Source organism: Globicephala melas, chromosome 3 (genome assembly GCF_963455315.2).
Source record: "Globicephala melas chromosome 3, mGloMel1.2, whole genome shotgun sequence".
In the NCBI taxonomy this organism is placed as follows: Eukaryota; Metazoa; Chordata; class Mammalia; order Artiodactyla; family Delphinidae; genus Globicephala; species Globicephala melas.
This window is the reverse complement of record NC_083316.1, coordinates 43,100,477-43,117,003: the sequence shown is the minus strand read 5'-3', so window position 1 is coordinate 43,117,003 and position 16,527 is coordinate 43,100,477. Positions and strand designations below refer to the sequence as shown.

The 16,527-nt window shown below is 40.6% G+C and overlaps 2 protein-coding genes across 3 annotated transcripts in view; both read left to right on the top strand.

Moving 5' to 3' along the window:
* ANKRD55 (ankyrin repeat domain 55) overlaps positions 1 to 16,527 on the top strand; it is a 127,089-nt gene that overhangs the window by 49,115 nt on the left and 61,447 nt on the right. For both annotated transcript variants that reach the window (XM_060295425.1, XM_060295424.1), the window contains exons 3-4: positions 7,378 to 7,500; positions 14,304 to 14,434. In XM_060295425.1, coding sequence (XP_060151408.1) covers positions 7,378 to 7,500; positions 14,304 to 14,434 — 254 coding nt within the window. The remainder of the gene's footprint in view (positions 1 to 7,377; positions 7,501 to 14,303; positions 14,435 to 16,527) is intronic.
* On the top strand, positions 3,715 to 4,546 carry LOC115845510 (small ribosomal subunit protein eS4, X isoform-like). The gene has a single exon (XM_070045081.1). The coding sequence runs from the start codon at positions 3,732 to 3,734 to the stop codon at positions 4,251 to 4,253; it is 522 nt and encodes a 173-aa protein (XP_069901182.1). The 5' UTR covers positions 3,715 to 3,731; the 3' UTR covers positions 4,254 to 4,546.

Below are 16,527 nucleotides of genomic sequence, written 5' to 3'. Positions count from 1 at the left end.
CTTGTTACTTCTACTTCACCCTTCATCATTTCTACAGAAATTCTTTGTACTATCTTAAGTTTAGGCCTAATTATTTGCATTGACTACAATTTAAATTGACTGTTTCTATACAACTTCTGTGGAAGCTCCTTCATTTCCTATTTCCTAATCACTCTATAGTTTAGTATGGTATCTTAGGGTTAGAAGAAACCCTGAAATACATCCTGTTTTGCCTCACACATCTTCCTTTCCCCATACCTTGTGTTTCACTCTGTGTCTGAATTCCTTCTGCAACACACTCCCTTGGTGACCACCTAGCCAAGACTGACATCTTATTTTTTTTTAAGATTTTTCTTTTCTTTTTGAGGTGGACTATTTTTAAAGTCTTTATTGAATTTGTTAAAATAGTGCTTCTGTTTCATGTTTTGTTTTTTTGGCCGTGAGGCATGTGGGATCTTGGCTCCCTGACTAGGGATCGAACCCACAACCCCTGAATTGGAAGGTGAAGTCTTAACCACTGGACCACCAGGGAAGTCCCAAGATTGACATATTTAATTACAGGAAGTTCACTACCTCTTGAGGAGACCTAGGACATTTTTACAGTTCTCTGACCATTAAAATACTCTTCTGTCATTCTCACCCACTGCTATTTCTAACTGCTGGAATTTCACATAAAAGTTTAACCATAAACTTGGCTAAAAGCTCTTTGAAAAATAATCCTGTTTACAGTAGCATCAAAAAGAATAAAATACTTAGGAATAAAATTAACCAAGAAGGCAAAAAACTTATACACTGAAAACTACAAAACATTTTTGAAAGAAATTAAAGAAGACACCAATAAATGGAAAGATGTCTTGTGTTTCATGGATTGAAAGACAATATTGTTAAGATGTCAGTACTACCCAAAGAGATTTACAGATTTGATGCAACCCCTAACAAAATCCCAGTGATGTTTTTGCAGAAATATAAAAATCCATCCTAAAATTCATATGGAATTTCAAGGGACCCAGATAGCCAAAAAAAAAAATCTTACAAAAGAAGAACAAAGTTGGAGGTCTCACACTTCCTGATTTCAAACCATACTACAAAGCTACAGCAATCAAAACAGTGTAGTACTGGCATAAAGACAAACATATAGATCCATGGAATAGAACTGGGAGTCTAGAAATAATCTCATATATCTATGGTCAACTTAGGGGTCAACTGAGGAGTCAACAAGGGTGCCAAGACCATTCAATGGGGGAAGAATTGTCTTTTCAGCAATAGTGCAGAAACAACTGGACAGCCACATGCAAAATGACTCAAAATGGATCAACGATCTAGTCATAAGAACTAAAACTATAAAACTCTTAGAAGAAAACATAGCGGGGGGCTTCCCTGGTGGTGTGGTGGTTGAGAGTCCGCCTGCCGATGCAGGGGACACAGGTTCGTGCCCTGGTCCAGGAAGATCCCACATGCCGCGAAGCGGCTGGGCCCGTGAGCCATGGCCACTGAGCCTGCGCGTCCAGAACCTGTGCTCCGCAACGAGAGAGGCCACAACAGTGAGAGGCCCGCATACTGCAAAAAAAAAAAAAAAAAAAACCATAGGAGGAAAGCTTCATGACATTGAATTTGGCAATAGAGTAAGTCCCCTACATACGACCTTCAAGTTGCAAACTTTCAAAAATGCACATGTGAGTTTGCATGTCCAATCACGTAAGTTAGTTCACATGTCTGGCTCACATTGTCACGTGTGTGCATCCTCTACAAGTGGTTGTGCTTTTGTGTACCATACAGTACTGTATAAAGTTCAGTAGTACAGCATCCTTACTGCAAGCCCAGGATGTCTGGAAGCAAGCGTAAAAGCAGTGGTGATGTAGCTGGTACTACTGTACTTTTCAAGGTACTATACTGTAAGATTAAAAATGTCTTCATTATTTTTTGTTTGTTTTTTATGTATTATTTGTGTGAAAAGTACTGTAAACCTATTACGGTACAGTACCATATAGCCAATTGTGTTTGTTGGGTACCTAGGTTAGTTTTGTTGGACTTACAAACAAATTGGACTTACAAACACACTCTCAGAACAGAACTTGTTCATATGTAGTGGGCTTACTGTAATTTCTTAGATGTGATGTCAAAAGCACAGACAGCAAAAGGTAGACAAATTGAACTACATCAAAGTTAAATGCTTTTATACATCGATACTATCAACAGAGCGATAAGGCAACCCACAGAATGGGAGAAAATGTATACAAATTATATATCTAATATAGAGTTAATATCCAGAATATACAAAGAATTTCTACAACTTAACAGAAAAACAAACAATGGGCAAAGGGAGCTTCCCTGGTGGCGCAGTGGTTGAGAATCTGCCTGCTAATGCAGGGGACATGGGTTCGAGCTCTGGTCTGGGAGGATCCCACATGCCACGGAGCAGCTGGGCCCGTGAGTCACAACTACTGAGCCTGCGCATCTGGAGCCTGTGCTCTGCAACAAGAGAGGCCGCCATAGTGAGAGGCCCGCGCACTGCGATGAAGAGTGACCCCTGCTTGCCACAACTAGAGAAAGCCCTCACACAGAAACGAAGACACAACACAGCAAAAATAAATAAATTAATTAACTCCTACCCCCAACATCTAAAAAAAAAAAAAAATGGGCAAAGGACTTAGACATTTCTCCAAAGAAGATATACAGATGGCCAAAAAGCACACGAAAAGATGCTCAGCATCACTAATCATAGGGAAATGCAAATCAAAACCACAAGATATCACTTCACACCCATTAGGCTAGCTATTATTACAACAAACACACACAAGAAGCAAAAACAGGAAATAAAAGTGTTGGTAAGGACATGGGGAAATTGGAACCCTTGTGCATTGTTGGTAAGAATATAAAATGTTGCAACCACATTGGAAAACAGTACAGTGGTTCCTTAAAAAATTAAAAATAGAATTATCATGTGATCCAGCAATTTCACTTCTAAGTATATACTCGAAAGAGTTTGCAAGAGTTATTTGTATACCGATGTTTGCAGCAGCATTATTCACAATAGCCAAAAGGTGGAAACAACCCAAGTGTCCATCAGTAGATGAATGAATAAACAAAATGTGGTACATACATACAACAGATTATCATTCAACCTTTAAAAAGAAGGAAATTCTGACACATGCTACAATGTGGATGAATCTCGAGGACATTATGCTAAGTGAAATAAGCCAGTAACAAAAGGACAAATACTATTGATTCCACTTAAATGAGATATCTAGAGTGGTCAAATTCATAGAGACAGAAAATGGAATGGTGGTTTCCAGGAGATGGAGGGGAGGGAGGAATGGGGAGTTTTTGTCTAATGGAAACAGAGTTTGAGTTTTAGAAGCTGAAAAGAGTTCTGGAGATGAATAGTGGTGATGGTTGCACAACAGTGTGAATGTACATCAAGCCACTGAACTCTACAGTTAAAAGTGGTTAAAATGGCATATGTTATGTATATTTACCACGGTTTTTTAAATTTAAAAAACAAAACAAAACAAAAAAGCCTCTTCAAATATCTGAAGGCAACCATCATGACCACACAGAGTAATCTTCAGAGTGAACAGATCTGTTTCCTTCCACTGTTCATCAGGTGACATGAAGTCCAGTCATACTCTGGTCACTCTCCTCGGAATGTTCTCCAGCTACCTATAGCCCATTTAATCCATGGGCCATAGACCTCAACATAACACTGACCAGTTAAGAATGGAAAAAAAACTCTTTCCGTGCCTAGCACAGCCATGGCTCGTGGTCCTAAGAAGCACCTGAAGCGCGTAGCAGCTCCAAAGCATTGGATGCTGGATAAACTGACTGGTGTGTTTGCTCCTCATCCATCTACCGGTCCCCACAAGCTGAGGGAATGTCTCCCCCTAATTATTTTCCTAAGGAACAGACTTAAATATGCCCTAATAGGAGATAAAGTAAAGAAGATCTGCATGCAGCGTTTCATTAAGATTGATGGCAAGGTCCGCACTGATATAACCTACCCTGCTGGTTTTATGGATGTCATCAGCATTGACAAGACTGGAGAGAATTTTCATCTGATCTATGACACCAAGGGTCGCTTTGCTGTTCATCATATTACACCTGAGGAGGCCAAGTATAAGTTATGCAAAGTGAGAAAGATCTTTGTGGGGACAAAAGGAATCCCTCATCTGGTGACCCATGATGCTCGCACCATCCGCTACCCTGATCCCCTCATCAAGGTGAATGATACCATTCAAATTGATTTGGAGACTGGCAAGATTACTGATTTCATCTAATTTGACACTGGTAACCTGTGCGTGGTGACTGGAGGTGCTAACCTGGGAAGAATTGATGTGATCACTAACCGGGAGAGACATCCTGGTTCTTTTGATGTAGTTCATGTGAAAGATGCCAACGGCAATAGCTTTGCCACCCGGCTCTCCAACATTTTCGTTATTGGCAAAGGCAACAAAGCATGGATCTCTCTTCCTCGTGGAAAGGGTGTCCGCCTTACCATTGCTGAGGAGAGAGACGAGAGACTGGCAGCCAAACAGAGCAGTGGATAAAATGATCTCTAGGTGACGTGATTGGGAAAGTCTTTGTACTTAGAGATAATACTACATAATTAAAAGCCTCTTTAGTGTTAAAAAAAAAAAAAGAATGGAAAAAGCCTATTATCTCCCTCAGTCTCATTACTAGACTATTATTACTGCAGCCAGAGATCTACTAGTTCACTGTCACACTGTTAATTCCTATAGTGTTAATTGCCCAACTAAATCCCTAAATGCTTTTTAATGTGCCACCACTAAAACCTTCTGTTAGTTAGAACTCTTGCAGTGATTAAAAAGAAAAACAAACACATAAAATCTATGCAAACTGACTTAAGCAAAAAAAGAAATTTATTGGGACATGTAAATGTTCCAGAAATGGTGCTGGCTTAAGGTATGGCTTGATTCAGGAATTCAAATGATGTCATCAGGTCTCAATTATTTCTTTCTCTTAGCACAGCTCTGCTCTTCTTGTGTTGTCTTCATTCATAAGCTCTCCACCCATAAGATGTCCCCCCCATAACTCCCAGTTTCATGGGTGGTAGAACAAAACTTGTTCCCAGCACTCCCCAAATATCCAAAATATCATTGCCTTTTATGGGCTCTGATTGAGGCACATCCCTGAACCAATATCTGTGGCCAGGATAATGCTGGTGCTGAATGGCTAGTTCTAGGTCACATGTTCTGGCCCTGAGCAGGAATGTAGTCAACCGCCTGTGCTGAAAGTGGAGAGGAAGTGGTCCCTAGAGAATAATCAGGTTAAGGTCACCAGCAGGATGAGGGGATATTGAGGAACGAAAACTACAGGTTCAACCACCCTTCACTTAGTTCAACTGGATATTTCACAGACTAAATGTTTATCCCTATTAAATACAATGTTATTAGAATCCTTCTGGCAAGTTGTTTGAAATTCTAATTCTGTCAGGCAATACTAGCCATCATCAGAGAGACCTTTTCCTCTACATGTCCCAGATTTCAAATGCTCTCTAAATTTGCACACTATCAGAAAAAAAAAAAGGTAACAGCAGTAGTACCAAAGTATATACAGCATTAACTACACACTATGCCCTGTCCTAAGAGCGCATAGGATTAAGTATTAATTCATTTACTCCTCACAGCAACCTTATGAGATGCATGGTGGTCATCATCATCATCTCCATTTTAAAGACAAGGAAACTAAGGCCCAGAGAGGGTAACTGGCCCAAATTTACACAGCTAATTAGTACAAACTAGGAATTGAACCCTAGTGGTGTGGCTCCAGGGTCCTTACACTCACACAGAAGTGGCATTTGCCTTTCACATCCCTCACTGCTCACCTCCAGCCCTCAGACAAATGTAAAGGTGAGAAGGCTTTAAAAGCAACAGCTACAGTAACAAACCTATCATGGATAAATTAGCGAGCAGCTACTCACTTTACAATGGAGTTTGTTGTTGTAAGTGAATCATTTTTAACGACAGGCTTCTCCTGGGACAGGTCAACTGGTTAAAAAGTCATTGGTGACTTCCCAGAAATACTGGGACTGAGAAACAAAGCCCAACCCTTCCCAACCAAAGGGTTAGGACCACTGCCAACTAAAGATCAATTAGAACTGTAAAGTATCTCTAGCATAATGCCTACACTAGTAGAAAAACGCAATTTTAAAAACTTTTCTTGTACACATATATTTTCCCTGAACCATGGCCATGTGTGGGAGAAATTAAGTAGAGGGGCTTGGCCCAGCACCTCACAAGGGGTGTTCCTGTAAACAAAGCTTGTCTCCCAGCCCTTCCATTGCTCCCCTGGGGTCACTTGACCCACAGTTCTCTTGTCACCTTTGGTAATACTATTAGTTGGTTCAATCATGCACAAAGGTATGATACAGGTGGCTACCAAATTCAAAGGACCTGCATACAGCTGTTTCTTCTGGGAACACCGTGTCATGAAACCTCAGATGGTTCAAATGAAGGGCTTCTGTGAAGGGACTACATACAGAGATGAGCAGGGTTGAAAGGACAATGTTTGTTTCCACAGGGAGCCCAGTGAGGGCTGGTTCTGGGGAGGAGGACCCGCCTGGTGGGAGAGAAGCAGCTACTGCTAGACCCTGAACTAGGGGAAAGCAGGAGGAAATGCCCCATCTCTCTTCTCCTCACCACTCTCCTACCAGTGCCTCCCATGGACACTGAGGGCCAGGGGGCCTGGGTGATGTGATCAAGGTTAGCCTTCAGGGTTCAGAGCAAGAGGGAAAGGGTAGAGAGTCCAACTAGAGAACAGAGAATAAGGAGCACAATATCTCCTTCAAAGGTGAGTAAACTGGGCTTCCCTGGTGGCGCAGTGGTTGAGACTCCGCCTGCTGATGCAGGGGACACGGGTTCGTGCCCCGGTCCAGGAAGATCCCACATGCCGTGGAGCGGCTGGGCCCGCGAGCCATGACCGCTGAGCCTGTGCGTCTGGAGCCTGTGCTCCGCAATGGGAGAGGCCACAACAGTGAGAGGCCCACATACCGCAAAAAAAAAAAAAAAAAAAAGTGGGTAAACTGAGTCATTGAAAGGGAAAGTAACATATTTCAGATCAAAAAAGAAACCCAGAACCAAGATAAGGGCTCCACTTCCCAATCTGGTCTCACTGATTTCAAATACTTGGAGAGAATCATTAAATCTCAGAGGACACCTAATCCCTCAGGCTCCTTCCCAATACATGGTGATGTTACAGCCCACAGTGGCCCACCTTTCTTCAGAAGTGGTAAGGTGCATGTGATCAGGATGACTCAGCCTTCTGCCTGGATTCACCAGAGAGATTTTCATGAATCACTTGTGTGGGTGACGCTTTGGGTGTTGTTATTCTTTCAGTGAATTCTCTCCACACAGTAAGTTTGTCTCTGTTTGATTCATGAAGGTGATTCATCTGAAGAAGTTGACCTGACCATGGTTTATCAGGCAGCATCTAACGGAGATGTCAATGCTTTGACTGCCGTGATTCGGGAAGACCCTTCCATCCTAGAATGCTGTGACAGTGAAGGTGAGCTATTTATGCATTTTGAATCCTGCAGAATGTTCTGATCTATCCTTTTAGAGATGGCCTCCAGAGGTGAACAATGTTAATAAAATTATATTTGACAAGCTACTTTGATACTGGAGGGTCAAGGAATATCCTACCTGTAGCCGTGTGCAGGTTCCTCAGTATTTTATTTAATGAGAGTCATGGACACAAATCTTCAAATTCTTTTACATCACCTCTTCTCATGAAGTTATTTGGTTTGAGTTTGTCTTCAACTTATTTGTATGAGTGACTAAAGTAGATAGGCCAATTAGTTGAAGTTAGAAAACGGGTATGAAAAGAGGAGGCTATTTTTGGTAGCAGTGGATGTTGGGAAAGTGCAGCTATTAAAGCCAGAGAGCAAGGACTTCTGCTTCTGGGAAGATGGAGTAGAAGTAGTACTTTTTGCTTTATTCCTTCTGCGAAATACAACTAAAACTCCAGGACATGGTATATAGCATAAACATAAGAACACTCTGGAAGGTGGAGAGGCAATGACAGACTAGCTAGTACCATGGGACCCAAGGAATGACATAGTGGTGAGTTTCCTGGGCTTCCTTTTTGCCTCATACTTCCCAGACTTGGAGCTGAAGAAGCTGACAACATAGGAATGCCAGTGGACAGAGGTCAAAAAAGCCCCCAACAGAAGCCTGCTCTCTAGCCAAAGAGCAAGAAAGGGACTGCATAGCAAGACAGAAAACTTTTAGACAATAATGAGTCTACTCCATCAAACACTACCACCAAAAAAACCAAAAAACTATGACCCCAACCCCACTCATTCCAGCAAAGAACAAGTGTGGATCCTGGGCCTCCACCTTCACATGGTAATGAAGTCTCCATATCCCCACTGCTGAGGCAGTGTCAGAGGAATCCTTCTTGAGAATTAGGACTCTCACCACCACACAGTAATGAAGAGTCTTCTCCCTTAGATGTCAATGAAGACTAAGTAGGGGACTTAGACTTCTAATCCCACCTGGCAATAATGAAGTGGCACCCGCCCCCCTTCACTTACCCTTTGGAGCAGTATCAGAGAAAACCAGCTAAAATGGAGGATTTAAGTAAGATTTAGACAACTTACAATGCAATACCCCAAATATCCAAGTTTCGGTAGAAAATCACTTGACATACCAAGTATCAGTAAGACCTCAAACTGAATGGAAAAAGACAATAGATGCCAACACTGAGATGACAGATGTTAGAATTATCTGGCAAAGATCTTCAAGTAGCCATGAAAAAATGCTTCAATGAGCAATTACAAATATGCTCAAAACAAATGAAAAAATAGAAAGGCTCAGCAAAGAAATACAGATATAAAGAAGAACCAAATGGAAGATTTTAAAACTGAAAAATACAATAATTACAATTAAAAACTCTATGGCTAAGCTCAGTAGCAGAATGAGGACGCAGAGGAAAGGATCAATTAACTCGAAAATAGAACAATAGAAATGAAACAAATCTGAACAACTGAAAGAAAACAGACTGAATGAAGATGAAGACAAAGAAGATGAAGACAAAGAAGAACAAGGAGAAGAAAAAGGGGGAGGAGGAGAAGAGGAAGAAGTGGCAGCCTCAAGGACCTATGGAACTATAACAAAGGATTTAGCATCGGTTTCCCTATCCTAGTATTTCTAGGAAGTCATTAATGATTTTTAACCAGTTGACCTGTCCCAAGAGGAGCTTGGGATTCCCTTATCATGACAATAAAATGTTTTGTAAAGTGTGTGGGTGCTCCCTAATTTATCCATGGTAGTTTTTTGTTCGTTCGTTTTTTAAAGCAGAATTATCTGTACATCTGCCTTGGGGTTAGAAGTTGGGAATGAGAAGAGTCAAAGGTTAAACACCACTTGTGTGATAAATACAAGAGTCAGACTGATTGCATTCAATCCTGGCTTGTACTAACTGATTATGAATGGAAACAAAGATACAACATATCAAAATTTGTGGCACATATCTAAAGCGATGCTAAGAGGGAAATTTATGGCACTAAATACATTCATTAGAAAAGAGGAAAAGTATTGGTCAATAATCTAAGTTCTCACCTCAAGAACCTAGAAAAAGTAGAGTAAAATAAACCCAAAGCAAACAGAAGGAAAGAAGTAATAAAGAGAAGAATAGAAATCAATGAAATTGAAAACAGAAAATAGAGAATACCAATGAAACAAGAAACTAATTCTTTGAAAAGATCAATAAAATTGACAAACCTCTAGCAATAATGACAAAAAGAAAATGTAAGAAGACACAAATTATCACTATCAGGAATGACCCTGCAGATAATAAGAAAATACAACAAGCCACTCTGCACACATAATTTGAGTATTTAGATGAAATGGATCAATTCCTCAAAAAAGATAAACTACCACAGTTCATCCAATAGGAAACATTATTTGAATAGTCCTATAACTATTAAGGAACTTAAATTCATAATTTTAAAATTCCCAGAAACAGACATCATCAGGCCTAGATGATTCCACTGGAAACTTCTACAAACTTTTAAATAAAATTCATATCAACTCTGCATAATCTCTTCCAGAAAAGATACGAGGAGGAAACTTTTCCTGGTTATGATTATGAAGCTAGTATTACTCTGATATCAAAATGTGACAAAGATGATACAAAAACTGAACCTACAGACCAATACTCCACATGAATACGGATACAGACATCCTTAGCAAATATCAGCAAATAGAATTCAGTAATATATAAAACTAATTATATACCATGACCAAGTGTGATTTGTTCTAGGAACGTAAGTCTATTTCAGTACTTGAAACTCAATCTGTGTAATCCATCATATTAACCAGCTACAGAAGAAAAATCACATGATCTTATCAGTGGATGCAGAAAAAGCATTTGACAAAACTTAGCACACATTCATGATTAAAAACTCTCAGAAAATAGGGATAGAGGGGAACTTCCTCAATTTGATAAAGCGTATCTACAAAAAAACTCTAGAGCTAACATTTTACTTACTGGTGAAAGACTGAATGCTTTGCCCCTAAGATGGGCAACAAAGCATAAAGGCCCTCTCTCCCTCATATTCAGTGTAGTACTTAGCCAGTGCAAAAAGGCAAGAAAAGGAAATAAAAAATGAAAAGCATACATATTGAAAAAGAAAAAGAAAACGGTTCGTTTTTTACACAGCTTAATTGTCTACATAGAATATCCTAAGGAACCTACCAAAAACTCCTGCAACTAGTGAGTTGAGCAAGGTCACAGGACACAAGATCAATACACAAAAACAAATTTATTTCTATATATTAGAAATGAACACATGGACACCAAAATTAAAACCACAATACCAAGTAAAATCACTCGATAAAGAATATTTAGGTGTGAATAAAACAAAATACATGCAAGACTTCTATACTGTAAACTATAAAATGCTGATGAAAGAAATCAAAGATCTAAATAAATGGAGAGACATACCATGTTCACGGATTAGAATATTCAATATAGTAAACATGCAGTGCTCCCCAAATTCTTATACAGGTTTAATGCAATTTCTATCAGACTCCAGCAAGATTTTTTTTGTGTGTGGATATAGACAAGATTATCTAAAATTTATATAGAAAGCAAAGAAACTAAGATAGTTAAAACAATTTTGAAAAAGAAGAATAAAGTGGGGGCTTCCCTGGTGGCGCAGTGGTTGAGAGTCTGCCTGCTGATGCAGGGGACACAGGTTCGTGCCCCGGTCCGGGAAGATCCCACATGCCGCGGAGCGGCTAGGCCCGTGAGCCATGGCCGCTGAACCTGCGCGTCCGGAGCCTGTGCTCAGCAACGGGAGAGGCCACAACAGTGAGAGGCCCGCGTACCAAAAAAAAAAAAAAAAAAAAGAATAAAGTGGGAGAGAATCAGTCTACCCAATTTCAAGGCTTACTATATAGCTACAGAAATCAAGACTATGTAGTATGGGCTGACGGATAGACACATAGATCGGTGGGAAAGAACAGAGAACTCAGACTCACACAAATATGCTCAACTGATATTTGACAAAGGTGCAAATGTAATTTAGTGGAAGAAAGCCTCTTCAACAAATGGTGCTGGAGCAATTCAACACCCGTAAGCAAAATATAAATAAATAAAGAGGAAGGGAGGGAAGGAGGGAGGGAGGGAAGAAGGAAGGAAGGAAGGAAAGAAGGGAGGGAGGGAGAGAGGGAGGGAGGAAGGAAGGGGGAGGGAGGGAGGGAAATAAGGGAAAAGAGGGAGAGGGAAAGAGAGAAGAGAAGAAAGAGAAGGGGAGAGAGAGAAAAAAATTTTGCCACTATTTAAGACAGAGCACTTCATTGATGCTTTTACCCAGTACAGACGCCTGGAAGAATATTAGAAGGGAGAAATTTGGAGAGAAACTGGTTTGCTGGCTGCAATCTTTCAATAAGAACAGTAGTCCTGGAATTTATCCATTCTCAGGGATCACTGAGGTCATAGTTTGCAGTTTACCTGGAGAAGAATTATAACCTCTACATGAATCTCCAATCAAAAGACATCTAAACAAGTCTCAGCTGGGAAAGGGATATGTTTTACATTGGTTTCTTCATCTGAAGGAGTGTGAAACACCTACCTGGATTCTGCCTCAGCAGTATGGCTTGTTCCAACAGCCCTGCGAAGTTAATCGGAATGTGTAATTTCATCTCTGTTTTTACTCAGGAAGAAAACACACAAAAACCAAATGTGGCCTATACTGACTCCAAAAACAGAAAAGTATTTCAGTAAAAGTGGCCACTTTTAGCAAGGATTTGTACAACCCAAGGCTAGGCTACCATCACTGCCCTATATCACTTACCACCTCCAATAAATGTGTGCTGCACCTGTCTGCCTGGCTGGCATTGCTTTCCAAAGGTACTTCCAGATTCTGCATTGTTCAAACCAAGTCAGGATAAACCTGCCTGTTATGTCCCAAATTATGGTGATTCCCAAGGTAGTAATAAGCAAATTTTATGATCTGCACAAAATGTTTTAATCAACCAATTACAGCAAAATTACAGAAGATTTAATAGGGTGTGAAAAATACATAGTTTATATAAATGTAGCAACAATCATCATCTCTCTTCAGCTCAACAGCTGAGTTTGTGTTGAGGGTAGTTCATCTGCAAAGAGCATAATAAATGAACAGGAAAATAAAGTCTACTCATAAATTTTACAAATCAAACATTTTTTTCATAACATGTTATATTTATTTTATTTTTTTAACATCTTTATTGGAGTATAATTGCTTTACAATGGTGTGTTACTTTCTGCTGTATAACAAAGTGAATCAGCTATACATATGCATATATCCCCATATCCCCTCCCTCTTCCGTCTCCCTCCCACCCTCCCTATTCCACCCCTCTAGGTGGTCACAAAGCACCGAGCTGATCTCCCTGTGCTATGCGGCTGCTTCCCACTAGCTATCTGTTTTACATTTGGTAGTGTATATATGTCCATGCCACTGTCTCACTTTGTCCCAGCTTACCCTTCCCCCTCCCCGTGTCCTCAAGTCCATTCTCTATGTCTGTGTCTTTATTCCTGTCCTGCCCCTAGGTTCATCAGACCCTTTTTTTTTTAGTTTCCATATATATGTGTTAGCATATGGTATTTGTTTTTCTCTTTCTGACTTACTTCACTCTGTATGACAGACTCTAGGTCCATCCACCTCACTACAAATAACTCAATTTCATTTCTTTTCATGGCTGAGTAATATTCCATTGTATATATGTGCCACATCTTCTTTATCCATTCAACTGTCGATGGATACTTAGGTTGCTTCCATGACCTGGCTGTTGTAAATAGAGCTGCAATGAACATTGTGGTACATGACTCTTTTTGAATTTTGGTTTTCTCAGGGTATATGCCCAGTAGTGGGATTGCTGGGTCATATGGTAGTTCTATTTGTAGTTTTTTAAGAACCTCCATGCTGTTCTCCATAGTGGCTGTATCAATTTACATTCCCACCAACAGTGCAAAAGGGTTCCCTTTTCTCCACACCCTCTCCAGCAGTTATTGTTTGTAAATTTTTTGATGATGGCCATTCTGACTGGTATGAGGTGATACCTCATTGTAGTTTTGATTTGCATTTCTCTAATGATTAGTGATGTTGAGCATCTTTTCATGTGTTTGTTGGCAGTCTGTATCTCTTCTTTGGAGAAATGTCTATTTAGGTCTTCTGCCCAATTTTGGATTGGGTTGTTTGTTTTTTTGATACTGAGCTGCATGAACTGCTTGTGTATTTTGGAGATAAATCTTTTGTCAGTTGCTTTGTTTGCAAATATTTTCTCCCATTCTGAGGGTTGTCTTTTCATCTTGTTTATGGTTTCCTTTGCTGTGCAAAAGCTTTTAAGTTTCATTAGGTTCCATTTGTTTATTTTTGTTTTTATTTCCATTACTCTAGGAGTTGGGTCAAAAAGGATCTTGCTGTGATTTATGTCAAAGAGTGTTCTTCCTGTGTTTTCCTCTAAGAGTTTGATAGTGCCTGGCCTTACATTTAGGTCTTTAATCCATTTTGAGTTTATTTTTGTGTATGGTGTTAGGAAGTGTTCTAATTTCATTCTTTTACATGTAGCTGTCCAGTTTTCCCAGCACCACTTATTGAAGAGGCTGTCTTTTCTCCATTGTATATTCTTGCCTCTTTTATCAAAGATAAGGTGACCATATGTGCGTGGGTTTATCTCTGGACTTTCTATCCTGTTCCATTGATCTATGTTTCTGTTTTTGTGCCAGTACCATGCTGTCTTGATTACTGTAGCTTTGTAGTATAGTCTGAAGTCACAAGTCAAACATTCTTAAAAGCTGTTGAAATGTCTCGTTCTAGGATGTACACCCTTAATGCACGCGGTTTCTGGACGTCAAGTGGACACAGTGAAGCTGCTGTTGAAGATGGGAGCCAATATTAACATGCAGGACGCTTATGGCCGCACAAGTCTATGCCTGGCAACCTATCTGGTACCAACTGTGTCTGTGGTGGCTGTCAAAGAGTGGGGTGGACTAAATGTGTTGTTATGGGGCCCCACTTGCAGAAGAGTGTTCTTAGATTTGTGCAGCTGGCCAACAGAAATAGAACTTAAAAGTTTTGCTTTAATAATGTCCAACATTTATATAATGACTTAGAGTTGGTTTCATGGATTGAAGTCATTTTGGATCTTCCTAACAATCCTCTAAGTTAGAGGTGATATTGCCATGAGAGAAATATTCTTTTCCATCTTAATTGCATCAGAATTTCCCTTGGGGCATTTCTCAGCACAGTTGGTACTCCTTCTACGGATGCCCTCTGTTAATACCCTCAGTGGGTGGTAACACTTGAAGCTGCAGTTAACCTCTTTGGGGTAGGATTAGTTGAGTGGAAGCTGAAGGATGAGCAAAGTAGAGAACAATGAGAACTGGGAAGAGTGGTGGGTAGGGAGTAGGGGAGAAATACCAGTCTCTTAAGGACAACACCAAGCATAGGATTCAACCCACAATCAGTGCCTAACTTAAAAATTACATAGAGCCAGTCCTCAACACGAGATTTCAGTCTGGCATTTCCCAATATTAGCACAAGCTTGGTAAAGCCTTACGGAAAATCTTCAAACCTCTCTCCTCTCAAATCTTCCCTGTAATCCTTTCGGGAGACTCCAGGGCTATCTTGAGTCCAAGTCAAACAAGTCCTCCTTGTTGCCCCACGAAGGTCATCATTCTCCCTCCTCTCCAACGTGGCTCCTGCAAATCTTCATCATAACCACTGTTGCTGCCGATGCAGCTTCTTGCATTTGCTGTTGCTGCCCATTGACAGTGGTGGATTCACCCACGGTGTCCTGAAGCTGCCCTGGACAAGTAGAACACTTCCCTTCCCCAAACACTACACCTTCCTGCTTGCAATAAAGCATTGCCCAGTCCTCACAGAGATTTTCTTTAGACACTACTCTTTCATTTCTTATTTGCATGCCCTCTTTCTCTAGGACTCACACATGAAACTGGGAAGAATTTTTCGAAGTGTTGGGGTGCTTGTTTCAAATGTGGGTTCCTGGATTACACCCTAGACCTCCTGAGTCAGACACTCTGGGAGCAGGACAGGGGTTATGGGTGGAGAGAGAAGTGCCTGCATGTTAAACAAATCTCCCCAACAATTTTTATGCCCATTCAAGTTTGAAACACACTGATCTGTGAGTACTAGGTGAAGTCCAGTGTCTCAGACAGACTTATGATGGCCTTTCCTAGTCCTCCTCCCTTCTGGCACATGCCCTAATAACTGCTCTTGCTGTAGGGATTTTTGGTGTCTGAGATGAGGATCAGGGGATGGAGGAAGGGAATAGAGATGGTTTCTAAATTTAACTGCCAATAGCATACAGAATAGAGTGAAACCAAGCAACACTTCTTTCAAAATTCTAAAATTCAAAATTTCAAATTTCTTGGGCTAGGTAGCACTTAAGGGACTGGGAAGAAGTTCTCCTCTAGATCACAGTGAACAGTGAGCCTAGCGAGGTGCCACCGTTGCATACAACTCTTTCTAGGAGCGCATTCTAAGGAGCTGCATAGGGAAGTACGCCGGCATGACAGCATGGGCATTACCCTCTTACTGTTGACCCCACCTCTGTCTGGCAGCCCAAAGCAGGGCCCCTCACTGGCTCTCCTGAGGATCCCTGGGAAGGTGAGAGTAGGTGGTATCTTAGTGATTACACAGTGAAGCCCACCACTCCCTCTGGCAATGTTTGTATTCAAGTATTAAAGAGGAACTAGGCAAAGGGAGCACTCAGAAACTGTCTCAGTCACAGCTTCAAGCTCAGTATACAAATAAACTTACCATAGATGTGTGATGCTAGGCAAATTTCTTCACCTCCTTATGCCTCTTCCTCATGTGTAAAATGTAGTAAAAATAATACCCTAAGTTTATTACTGTTGAAGGAGAACCACATGCAGAATCACTCAGAACATAGTAGGTCCAAAACATATTTGTTGGTTCTGAATAGTGACCATGGGTTTCAGATGAAGTCAATGGTTTTCTGATTTCTTTTCTGAAGAAAAGAAAGAAAACCACATACACCCATAGTTCCAGGAAATGT